Below are 12,864 nucleotides of genomic sequence, written 5' to 3'. Positions count from 1 at the left end.
AAAAGGCAAGTGCACATCAAAGTAACATTTAAGTTTGGAATATACTAAGGCTACAGCTTTCTCATGACCCAGTTCAATTAACTGTAAAAATCATACTGTGTGTTCCTTATAGCAGCTTCTGACCTGGGCACCCTATAAGAATGACAGTATTATGTATGTACTGATATTACTCTGCTAAGATATGGAAAGTCTGTCTCTTCAGTGTACTTTTTCTCTTAACCAAGTTGTAAAGATCAGTTCTTAACCTTTTGTGATGCCTAACCCAAACCAGAAGAATGCAAATGTCTCTGTATTTAGCTGACCTCACAGTGCATGTTACAGAAATTACTGTGTAACCAAGGAATGGTCAAACAGCAACAACGAGACTTTTATCTGAGAGTATTTCCCAGCTATTCTAATTATAATTTACAGTAAACAGTCACCAAGAACTAAACATTTTCATACACTGCCCTGGGGTAAACTGGAACCTCTGGAAAACTCAGAGAAGGTCCCATTGTATTGGACTCCAATAGCTGTCTATTTCTGTCACTTCAGATGGACAAAACTCTAAAGTGTTCCGTGTAAAAGGGAGAACTCTATGAATGGAGGACAGATCCTACTCATTTTGGTTCACAGTCACTTAGTGTCCAGTTTCTCCAGCTAGGATAACCAACCACCCATTCTTTATTCTTATAAATGATGTCACATATGCTTTTCAACCTGACACTTAAACACCGGTCACTCTGTTTAGCCTGGTAAAACAAACCATCATCCCCTGAAGGCTCAAAAGCCAAAATAAGAAGGTTAGTTGAAGCTGCTTTACAGGAGTTTGACAGCTGCTGGGATACCAGGCCTCAATGGCTTTGCCTATGCTGTATTTTAAGCACAGGCACCAGCTTACTCTTGAGACCCCATGGTTCAGTCATCCAAGTTACATGGATGGAGGCCCATATTACAGATTTTGAAAAACAAACAGTTTATTCTGCCCTTCGTGTAGACCCAGGGCCATCTTTCTTGCAGTCTAGACTGATGACCAGGGACATGGCTGCAAATTCTTAGTCCAAAACCTCTACAGTGCCCTGCAGTGATATAATACAGTTGATATGTTGCCTCAGCTCCTTAGGAAAAGCGACTGATACCACGTACCCACAGGCTGGAACTGTGGTTACGTAGCATAACAAGTGCCAGGCCTTTTGAACTCAGAAGTCTGGATAATTAGGTTAAGGAATTGTAAAGGATGCCTTTAAATGAAGACTTCACTATTATCACTGGACTTTGCCTCTTTAAAAAATTGCTACAGTGAGTTCCACTGATTAAATGAATCATAAAGACAAATACAGTATTGCACATTAAAGCACGGTAAAAAAGAGGGGGTTTACCACTAAAAGAGGAAGAAGGAAAAGCCAGACATTAGCTGTCAGAAATAGGTGCAACTCACCCAGTTTTACCGAAGCCAACCAATTTTGTCTCAAGAACTGCTTTCATAATTACTATTGTAAGCAGTTTCATGATTGCCAAACAGAAATTAAAAGGCTGTGTGACACAGTACAAAACCACAGACTTGAACAATCCCCATCCCCAAGTTCTACAGATCATTTTAACAAGCAGCAGTAAAGATCTGATGCCCATCTTAAGCCTTAAACAACAAATGAACAGACACACCACTGACAGAGTACAGGTACACTAGGAAGAAGACCACAAACATTTTCTTTCTGGGACTCAGCTCTGCTGTGGGACTGTAATCAAACTGACTCCTTTGGGCCCACTGACCTCTCTACAAGAACTCTGGTCTCCCAGAGGATACCAATTGCTCCTTTTATGTCTCCTGTGATCTGACCCTGTCAGCCAACTGCTAATAATGCATAGTGGGTTTTTTTGCAAGAAGAAAGGTCATTTTGGAGTCATCTCAAAAAATAGGTGACCTGATTCTCAGTTGCCAAGGGTTACGCTCTCCATTCCCCATAAATTCACTGCAACTAACAACATTGTTTAATAGTCTCAGGATAATTATTCTGGGCTTTCTGCCAACTGTAATCAGGACTACATTCCTAAAACTCACACTTTAGTATTAAATATATATATGTGTGTGTGTGTTGTTTATGGATCTCTCCTGTACTGCTAGAAATTCTTTGCTCCAAATGATTACATTTTCGTCAATTATGGGAGCATGAGCAAATGGAAAGTTAGTGTCGAGTAGATGACAGCAGGAACCTGTGGCAAGTCAGGTATTCCACACAAAATCACCACTGTGCACATGCTCATCTGGCATGATTAACACAGACCAGCTTATCCCTCTCAGAAATCATAGTTTAATTGCCCTAGGAATTCCAAAACCCAAAGCTAGGCAGATTCTGAACATCTGCAAGTCATACAGAACTCATTTTTGTCAACCAAAGACATGGAAGTGCCGATTCCTTTAAGGGACATTTTCAATAAGGAACAAAGTTTTTGGAGAAAAATTATTGGAACACAACAGCACAAAAATTCTGATATATTTGCACATCTTGTGTTTTATTAGTTTACAAAATTAAGGCTGTTGTAGTCACTTTCACCTCTTCATGGTTCAAAAGATCTGTCACCTTAGATAAATAAAGTAGACGTGTTCATTATCACAGGTAAACCAGTACCAAAACAGCCATGAAGTGGTGGAAGTGACTATGACACCTTTAATTTCTTAAACTAATATTACATGCAGTAATAGGAATGTGGAGACCGGGATAGCAGAAGTCCATACAACGGTGGTATTTTAAACAAAGCAGCAAGCCTAGTAATCCTTTTCTTCTGGGAGGGAATCCTCCTCCAGCAAAAGGCTCTACATCCTGCTGGTTGAAAAATGCAGAGAACTACATCTTTAATAGCTTATTTTAAAAAACACTCCAAGAAATTATAACCTCTTCATATTTATTATTTTATATTTACTGTTTCTTCCCCACAAATGACAGACTCTTCTTTATAATCAAACACCTACATATGTGGAAGTTTTCTGTGGTTACCTCTTTACATCCTGCCTTAGAACTGTTTTATCTTTGGCGTATTACTAAGTCTTCCTAGAAAGATTCCTGCAGCTTCTCATTTCCAGGTAAATTTGTACACTACTTATACAGTCTATCTGGGTGAGGAGAAAGTAACCGATTCTCAATTGCAACTAAAAAAATAAAGCTACGAATTATTTGATTTAAAGGCACCTTTTCTCAAGCTGAACTTTATTTAAGCCTGTTATATTCCACCTCATTACAAAAATCCAAGATGTGTCTGCAAATGAGCACAAGACTCTAGCACTGTTTCTCTTGGGTTTGCAAGAGGGCAAAGCACATAGATCAGAGAGAACACCCTGCTAATTAAACTGCAGCAGACGACTAAAGAAGAGAAGAGCTTGTCAGATGTAATAGCTACGTCAAGAATGATCAGATTAAATATGCAAAATGTGAGGTGAAGGTGGGGAACAGCATTAAGCTCAAATTCTAGATCTTGAACAGGCTGCAAAAGTTCTGACAGTTTCTCTAATTATTCACAGTAATGGACATTGGGAGCAAAAGGTAGGAGGGAGAAATACATTTTTCTCCATTATAGGTGCTGAGCACCAGGGCTAAAATCATGCCTGTCTGAACACTGATCAGTTTCTGCAAAGGTTAATAGCAATTAAATGTGGCAAACTAGACTAAATGAGAAACAGGTCATGATACCACTGTACTTGCAAAGAGCACAATACTTTGCAGAAAAGTATTTCTTGTTTAATATTTTTGAAGGTGTAAGAGTACTTGAAATAAGAAAGAGTAATAGGTCTGTTCCTGTTCAAATGAAGACATACAGTCCAGTTTATTACAGAAGCCAATTTTTTTATGCCAGAATATATGTACCAGTTAACTGTACTAAAAAAAAAAAGCTAACCAGTTTCCACCTAAAACATACAAAGCCCTAAAAAAAAATCAGTGATAATGTATCACTTTCAGTTTAATCAGCTTTAGATAAGTCAACTGGCTCTTCCAAATACATGTCCAACAGCAAAAAGCACTGAAAATGGAAATTAATAAATACAGATATGCAGAAGACAAAATATTAATAGATTAAAGTATCTAAAAGGATACCAATTTACATTCAGCATTTAACTGAAAATATTGGTATCTGAATTCTTTACATTTTTATTTGTTTTGTTACAAATTAGTTCCCACATTCATATAATAAAATGAGTAACATGTGGCTACGTATTGAGCTCTCATTCTACCACAGAGGAGAAAAACCATGAGTTCAGATTACTTGTATTTTTCCACTTTAGTACTTAAAAAGATTAAGAAGCTACTGTCCTAATAACAAAATAAGCTGTCAGTAACTGAAGAGATTAGGGGAACAAGTACGATAAATATGATAAATAGATGTGCAGAGTTTTCTCCCTCAAAGCAAGCAAAATTCATCTAAAACATTTTTCAGGGAAAAGAAAAATCAGTTCTGGATTTACATAACAATAAATCAGGCTTATCAGATACCAAAAACCTATGTAAAACTCTTGACAACTCATTAGTAAACTTCTCAAGGAGAAAAAAAATAATAAAAAAAGGTAACTTGCATTGCTGTCCTCAGGATCTTCTAAACCATCAGGCCGACTGAGATTGCGTGAAGGTTGGCTACACACTACATCATCTTCCAGCTCCCAAAAGGCAGTTCTAACAGGTGGTCTTTGGATCTCATCAGGATTAAAAGCACCATCTGCTCCATCTGAAGAAAAATTAATTAGGGCATCTTTATTCAACCTTACCTTTAAAAAATCAAGAGTTAAACACATTTTTTGTTCAGATAATATAAAAGGATAACAGAGAAATCACCTTTTTGCAAAGGTGTTTAAAACTAACTTATTTATTCTCATCAGTAAAGCCACTTTACTCATGTTCATCAATCAGTAAAGGCTCTGTTAAACCTATTTAAACCTGCATTAAATGAGGCACTGCTTCAGAAACAGTGAGGTAGAAATTATATTGGAGGTGAGGTGTGTAAAATTTACTTACCTCTTCTTTCTTGAATTGCATAAGGGTTTCCATACTGCAGTACTGGAAGCCTACTTGGCACTGCAGGAACTGGTCCGTTTTCCTCTGAATATGGGTTGCGAAAATGTAATGCCTGCTGTGAAATCTGTCCTTCCATCATCCTTCCAGCTTGATCTCCCGGTGTCCTGCCAAGTTCCTAAATAATGTAAAGTTTAAAATGCAATTAACCTATGGAGTATTAGCAAAATTTGAAACAGTTATGAAATATGGTTTATTAAAAAAAAAAAAAAATCTGCTATCCTCCCTATTGTCTTTTCCTCTTGATCTAATGCCAAGTATACCATACATGTCAAAAATAGTCAATGAAGAAAATACAAATAAGATATTTTAGAAGAAATACTATTTTTTCTTCAAATTACATAAACAGAACTGCCAGAAGTTTCAAGAAGTATCTGCATTCTTTTAACAACTGGGACGTTTTTTGCTAAATCAGTAAACAATGGGTAGATTAACAATCACAACTAGAGATAACGTGCAGTGAGAGAAGTTTTTAAAAGTTACAATTAAAAATAAAATAATTCTTATTTTTCATATCACACCATCCCACTCAAGAATGCAGCATTTTACTATGTGGAGCACATATATGTACATACTTAACGTAATTCCATATGAATTCATGAGTGGCAGACATTTATAGAACTCCTAAGTACATTGCACTGGATGCCTTCTGATACTCAACAGCAATCTTGGTATCAGAAAGACAATATTCTTTCAGAAATGCTCAAACAGAACTTTTCAAAAACTTAGTACACTTAAAATTCTAGACTCTTGCATATAAACCATAAATACGATAATAATTACAAACTATAAAAGAGATTTTATAACTTATAAACCATTAAAACTCCAAGCCAATATATATGGTAAAACACAGGAGTTAAAGTGACTTAAGTGTTGTGCATCAGCTGTAATTTATCAAAAAGTCTTTCTCATCCTTCCATTCATCAAAATGGGTTAAGGGATAGAGAGCAGTATGCCAAGAATATGAAAAGGAATATGCCATTTAATGTCAGAACCAAGCAAAAAATTCTGAGATCTAAATATGAAAATAATAATTAAGAAATTGGGACTGCTAAGGGAGATATGATTTCCAGTAATTTTGTTCTTTCTGGTTAGCATTTTCTTCTGGGTTCTCTGGGTTCATGTTTAATATTTACTGATGTAATGTTAATAAAACCCTCACAAATTGAAGAGCATCTTTTCCACAAAAGACTTTAAATTGAAACTTAAAACCAGGGCTTCAATTACTGATTCAACTATGTGAGAATTAAAAAGTCTGTTACTAAAAGGAACAACTCAATATTTTTTGTCTTGCAAACAGGTAAACTTCAGACCTCTTGAACAGGAAAATGCAAAAATCAGTAACAACTCTGCAATAATTACTATGAAAGCAAAACAAAGTAATACTCCAATGCAAAAAGACTTCATGCAGTGGATAGCATGGCAGGGGGGTTGGAACTGAATGATCTTTAAGTAGCCTTCCAACTCAAACCATTCTATGATTCTGTGAAGATGGAAATTCTACATCTATTGTTATATAAGTACTATCAGGTTTCAGACATAAAAAAACTTCAACAGCAACATCATTTTCAAACAGCAAAAAAGTGGTATCTACAAATGTTAAGCCAGCTTACAGAAAGTGCTCTTTTTTGGAGCACTTGCCATAAACACAGTAGAATCTGTTTTCTTTTTAAAAAAAACCTTCTAATACAGGACAATGGAATTTCTCCTTAACATCCTCCTTTAGATATGACATAAGTTATGCTAACATTACTTAAGATTTATAAACTGAAATGCACACATGATTAAAATCATGAGGGTTAAAAAGCGAGGATTATATCTTAAAATTTTAGTGAGTATGCAAAATCTAAATAATTCATCTTACTCAATACAAAGCAGAAACAATTAATTAGCAATGAAATTAAAATTTTCCTTTTTAAAACCAATTTCTTATGCAATGTGGAAGTAGTTTAAAATGAGAGGCTGCGGCATTAATATTTTAATTTTAGCATCACATAAGATTAATGTTAAAACAGAATGTAGATCAAGTGACTGTAAACAAGTGCTGCAAAATAGCCTTAGCTAGAAGTTGGATAGCTAGGGTAGAGACTGATTTAAGAAAAAAATTTAAAAAAATCAAAGTCTATCCAATTATGTAAATAAAATAGAAACAACGTAATTTTATAGGTTTGAAGAGGCAGTAAATGAACATTTTTAGCAAGCTATGTTTCATGACATTTATAAACAAACACTGATAATGGAGCATAAATTGAGAAGCTGTTTACTATCACATGCTTAATCTTTTAAATCGTGGTGGTTCCAGTCTAGCAAGGCACTTGATTCTTCTTTGTAATGTAAATATCTATAAATTTGGTAAACAAAGTTCCAAGCTTTTATAAGATCCATACATTATTATTATTATTACTATTGTTGTTCTTATGGACTGTGTTTCAAATCACTCCCTCCAGTTAAATTAGACTCATCGAAACTTAAATTTTTATTTGCTTTCTTTTGAACTGGAAAAATATAAGAGATCTATTAAAAATTACATTCTTAGTTAAAAAAAAAAGATAAAGTAAATACCATTTGACAATCTAGAATTTTACAAAACAGTTAACTAGCTTAATGTGAAAGATTAACTTAGTTTATCGGTATGAAAATCCCTGGTTTTACTAAGTACCTGTTCATACTGGAATTTTAAAGAAGTCAAATAAAAATAAAGTTTTAAGGAACAATCCTAACTTTTGCACAATATCACATAATACTATCTGAACGTAATAAGGACATTTTATTATTTCACTTTTCAGTAAAACTCAGCTTTCATTAATTGCCACATAATACCCTAGAGGTACTTCAACATTAGCATTAATATTTCAGAATGTCTGACAATACCTTCTCACTGGTAAAGAGTTCCAACTGTGATGCCAGTTCCTTTATTCGTCTCTCTTTTTCTGCCAGCTGAATCTACATGAAAAGAAGTTTAAGATTCCTGTATTAGTGGATACAAACTCTTTCACTATTAGTAAATCCATGTTGTAATGTGAAAACAAAGTTCTCTGATTAAGTTCATCGTTAGATGGAAATAGTTTCATCTACTACAGTTATATGCAACATCCAGCGCTACTGCAAATAAACCCAACAATTCTCACAAATTTTTTTAAATTCTGAAATTCCCTCTCCTAGCTCAGGTCAAGGGAGCAAAATCTTCTGACTGGGGAAGACAAACTTGCTTTTTCTCCACCACCTGCACCCCCCTGAATGATAACAAGTTTTTAATTGCAGACAAAACGCTTTCAATTGTGAAACCAATTATTTATTATGCCTGCTGTTGAAAAGTTAAAACTTATTTCAAACTGAATTATGCATCGCAACTGATCACTGCTAATTAGTAAAAGAAAATAAACTGGAAAGAGTTGTGCATTTTATAAAATTGAAATTAGAGCTTCAGTGTCAGAAAAGAATGGCCTACAAAGTGCTGAAACAAACTGTAGAGTAATTCAGCATTTTATAAACAGAAAGTACTGTAATTTCTAATGAAAAGGTGTTTGTAGTAGAACCAGTGCAGTTCCAGTTCAGTTCACTGCTCATCACAATTGGCAAAAAATGAGCAACTATCCTGTCAAAAGCACTATCACCATTACACCGAGAACCAGCATAAAAGCTGGTCTTACAGACATTTGTTGCTCTTATCCCTACTGACCTAAAAAGTTAATTCGACATAAGCATTACTGATCACATAACCTCTTGTCTGCTAAAGCTGCCCATTATGCTTGACTTCCTGGTGAATGTGTTACCTCACTGGTACCAAGACTATTGCTGAGATCCTCCAAAGTATAATGATTTTAAAAACAACGTATCGTTCATCTTCTCTCTACTTAATTCATATAAAATGCATTAAGACATTGCTACACTGGTAGTGCTACATGCAATATGAAGATTTTAGACAAATACACCAATCAATATTCCTGTTAGTACTACAGTAAGCAGCAGGAAAATAGAAATCTCTTGCCCTTTTTTTCTCATAATACGAGATTAAAATCATTTAAAGGTTTGTCTAAATCCACAGTATTAAAAGACTGATTGCCATCTGAGAGTATACTTAGCAGATCTCTCTTATTTTTAAAAAAACATTAAAAGACTGCGTTGTTTCTAGAAGTCCAAACCAGAGTTTCTATTAACAGTAAACATACAATTAGTGTGCTTTCTCCATTAAAATTCTTCATTACTTGAACTATCAGAAATAAGTGACTATGTTAAGAATAGGTAACCATTCATTGTCATAAACAAAATATTTAACTTACTTTATACTGATCCTCCATTGCTGCTAGCTGCAATTTTATACCTTCATTGATTTTCACTTGTTCTTTCCACTTCAGCTCCAGTTTAGCCAGTTCATCAGCATAAACACTGCATTTCATCTTCTCTTCCTAAAGTAGTTTATATCATGGCATGAAATATTTATAATTTCAGAAGATTTCCCCTCCCACCCCCAACAAGGTCACCATATTAACTATGCTTTTAGAATGAGACCATTTAAAAATGGCTTTTCCAAGAAATCAAGCCTGACTCAAGACTTTTGAAGGGGTCAGGACCACTGAATATTGTATAAATAATGTTGAATACGCTTTTTTTTTCTTGACTTTTCAAGAAGTTGATATTCCTCTTTAGCTTCATGGTTTCAAGTTTCTTTGAACCCTAATACTACTACTCATGATTATTCTTCCAAGTATCTCACTTCAATACAAAATCTTTCCCCAAGCAACTTTTACAACTTAAATATCTTTCATCCAGAAGGTCAAAGGCAAAGCTTTCCTCAAACATCAATATGGCAGAAATAGCCGGCAGAAGCCAATGCAGGTTCTCCATGCGCAGGGTTATGAGCAGAATTACAGGACAGTTATTACATCCTGGAGAACTTATTACAATAGAATCATATCATTGTGATAAATAAAAAGAAAAAAGATGAAAAGAGACAAGCCCCCCCCCCCCCCGAAAGCATTTCCTAAACTGTTGTCAACTTTTCACCAGCATCACTGATGCAATACTCCATCATCACACACACCCCCAAACTGGTTAAATAAAAATCAGGTTAGAACTGACAGGTACTGATACCTGAAGAGTATTATTCTTTTGAAGAGTATTACTATTGTGGCTACAGCACTACTAGTGCCAACTTTGGTCTGGTACATAAACCCCTTTATGTATGACTGAGCCCACTCAGATGTCAAATCACTGTAAAAGCCATGACAGATATGGAGAAGTTACTACACTTGGACAGCATATCAGATCAGCCCTGCTATACTTATTCCAAACATCAGCTGGCTTGCAACAACATGCTGTATTTGGTTTCTTTATCACACTTTATGTGAGAAGATAACCTTATTCACAACCTTGTTTTGCTCATTTGTTTTACTGCACCTGGGTTTTCCTGAGGGGTCCTTGTCTTGACTCTCTAACACCACAGGTAGTCAAGAGCCAACTTAATAAAAATATGTTTTCAATGCTAAGATTTTTACCGTAATCAGTGTATCACACAAACAAGGAGGGCAACTCAGCTGGGTAGGCTTTGTGGTTTTAAGACTTAGCACCTATAGCTACATTTTGTTCAGCTTTTTGAAGAAGCCGTTTACTTACTGCCAACATTTGCTTGCATTTCTTATACTTCTCTGCTCTCTCAGCAATTTCTTTATTCATTTCACGTACTTGTTCCTTTACTGCGAATTCCGAAACTATGTCGGATGAAATGGGGCTAACTGTGAACATTGAAGAAAAAGCAAGAACACTGATTTTTTTTGTTCCATAAATAAAGTTTGTATAAGAGAGAAGACAGTCCAGATTTGACAGTGCACCAAGAACAGAGTTCCCCATGTTATCCAAGCAAATGATTAACCAGAGACAATCCGCATAACGTGGCCAGTGCTACATAAGTTCAGCAATCCTACTGGCATGTCTGTGTTCAGTTCTACACACTGGAGGTGAACATAAATACATATATACATCTACTTTCCCACAAAAGAAAATAAACTGCAGAATATGTTATGATATCATTCTAAATACCTGATTCTAACATAAAAACATGAACTGCCTCAGCACACCACTTCATCCCATATTATAACTGAGCTTGCTGGGATTGTAGGTTTTAAGAAACACTTCTACTGTATTTACTTTAGACAGCAGGAAATTGCAGAAATTACAAACTACAGTCTCTACAAACAGCAAGAATCTATGAATTATAAACTAACATAAAAAAATTATTCAGCATTTACTGGCATTTATCTATTTAAACTGAATAATAAAAACACTGAACAGTTTCAGTTGGAAAGAACCTTAAAGATCATCTAGTTCCAAACCCCCCTGCCATGGGCACGGACATCATCCACTAGACCAGGTTGTTCAGAACCCCATCCAACCTGGCCTTTAACACCTCAGAGATAGGGCACGCACAATTCCATTGGGAAGCCTGTTCAAATGCCTCACCACTCTCACAGTGAAGGATTTCTACCTTAGTTTCAACCTATTAGATGTCTAAGTTTTAGAAGATTATTTTTGTAATACCTTAATAGTTCATAAAAATCATAAACTTAGTTAAACGTTTTCTACTAAATAACTAGTGCCTATAAAACATGAAAATAGTTGGTACACTTGACCTTGCCATCACATAATCAGAACTTTCAAGTGGATTTGATTTTACAGTAGAATGCTACAATGGACAGTCATGATAACATGACTGTAAGATTATTGTGCTATTGTACACAAACTGAAAACTTGGAGAGGATTTTTTTTTTTTAAATTAGTTATTACCTTGGTAAAACTGTGTTAACTATTGAGCAGAAATTCAGGAGTTCAATCCTACTGAGATTATTAAAGCGAACTGAACTGCTTTTAAAAGATACATGAACTTACTTATGAACATAAAAGACAAGATTTTTAGATCAATCTTCACATTTCTAATTATTGCTTAAACTAAAAAAGTGCACTTAACTTTATACTATAAATACTATTAGCGACTACTTCACATAGACAACACTTTCAGGCTGATTAAAAGCAGACAAAAGTTAAGCTGTTGATACCTGGAGATGCAGACAACTTTTTGTTTGTAGTGACGGCAGTCACTGTATCAGTGTTAGATGCATCTGTCGGTTTCTGCTGATGCCCTGCAGTTTTCTTTGTGAAAAGAAATTTTGGGTTGGTATTTAATTAAATGAAAGCCCAGGCATAAAGTAATGTTATATCTTGCAATACCATTTGCTCCAAAATTGGACTAGATGGAACTGCTCATTAAAACAGCAAGTAATAATAAAAATGCAAAACCATTTAATTCTACTAACACCTAAATTGCCTCAGACTATGATTTTTATCATCATACTTGACAAAGTTCTCTTTCCCTAGAAACAGTAATTTCTAAGCAAATTACTAGAAAAATCTCATTTTCTAGAGAATCAGTTACACATAAATCCATCAACTTAAATATAACATTCTGTTAGAAAAATGGAGTACTGAGTGCTGGACTTGTGGTGTGAAAGCAGTGAAATCTGGTGTTTGCTACAAGATGTACAACATTGCCAAAGATGTGGAAGATTTTTAAGGAAAACCACAGATGTTCTGATAGGATACCTCATTCACCATTGACCTTCTGGATGAGAAGATGACTTTTTTAACAATTTGTGGATCAAAACTTTGCCATTTGTTCTGTGGATAAGAGAAATACTGAAGTCTTAAGAATTCGCACTTGTACATCTTGCCACTGCTCATAGGCCTTTTCCCTTGAACTCCTCTCCAACTTTAATTTTTTACAAAGTTTTGAAGAAATCTGCTCTCAAATCTGTTTGAAATTGGCTGACAAATTCAGTTA

General features: G+C 35.1%; 1 protein-coding gene across 6 annotated transcripts in view; it reads right to left on the bottom strand.

Moving 5' to 3' along the window:
* The window catches only part of TAX1BP1 (Tax1 binding protein 1), a 54,775-nt gene that overhangs the window by 3,725 nt on the left and 38,186 nt on the right, over positions 1-12,864 (bottom strand). For 4 of the 6 annotated variants that reach the window (XM_027896551.1, XM_027896541.1, XM_027896559.1 and 1 more), the window contains 6 exons: positions 12,083-12,176; positions 10,647-10,765; positions 9,314-9,439; positions 7,905-7,976; positions 4,977-5,151; positions 4,541-4,689 (listed from right to left, as the gene is read on the bottom strand). In XM_027896551.1, the coding sequence (XP_027752352.1) occupies positions 4,541-4,689; positions 4,977-5,151; positions 7,905-7,976; positions 9,314-9,439; positions 10,647-10,765; positions 12,083-12,176 (735 nt within the window). The remainder of the gene's footprint in view (positions 1-4,540; positions 4,690-4,976; positions 5,152-7,904; positions 7,977-9,313; positions 9,440-10,646; positions 10,766-12,082; positions 12,177-12,864) is intronic. The other 2 variants (XM_027896569.1, XM_027896577.1) reach the window with 1 other exon arrangement.

This window comes from Empidonax traillii, unplaced genomic scaffold, assembly GCF_003031625.1.
Source record: "Empidonax traillii isolate 1590-97213 ecotype Southwest subspecies unplaced genomic scaffold, ASM303162v1 scaffold17:size2698205, whole genome shotgun sequence".
Classification (NCBI taxonomy): Eukaryota; Metazoa; Chordata; class Aves; order Passeriformes; family Tyrannidae; genus Empidonax; species Empidonax traillii.
The sequence above is the reverse complement of the archived record's forward strand: the minus strand, read 5'-3'. Positions and strand labels throughout refer to the sequence as shown.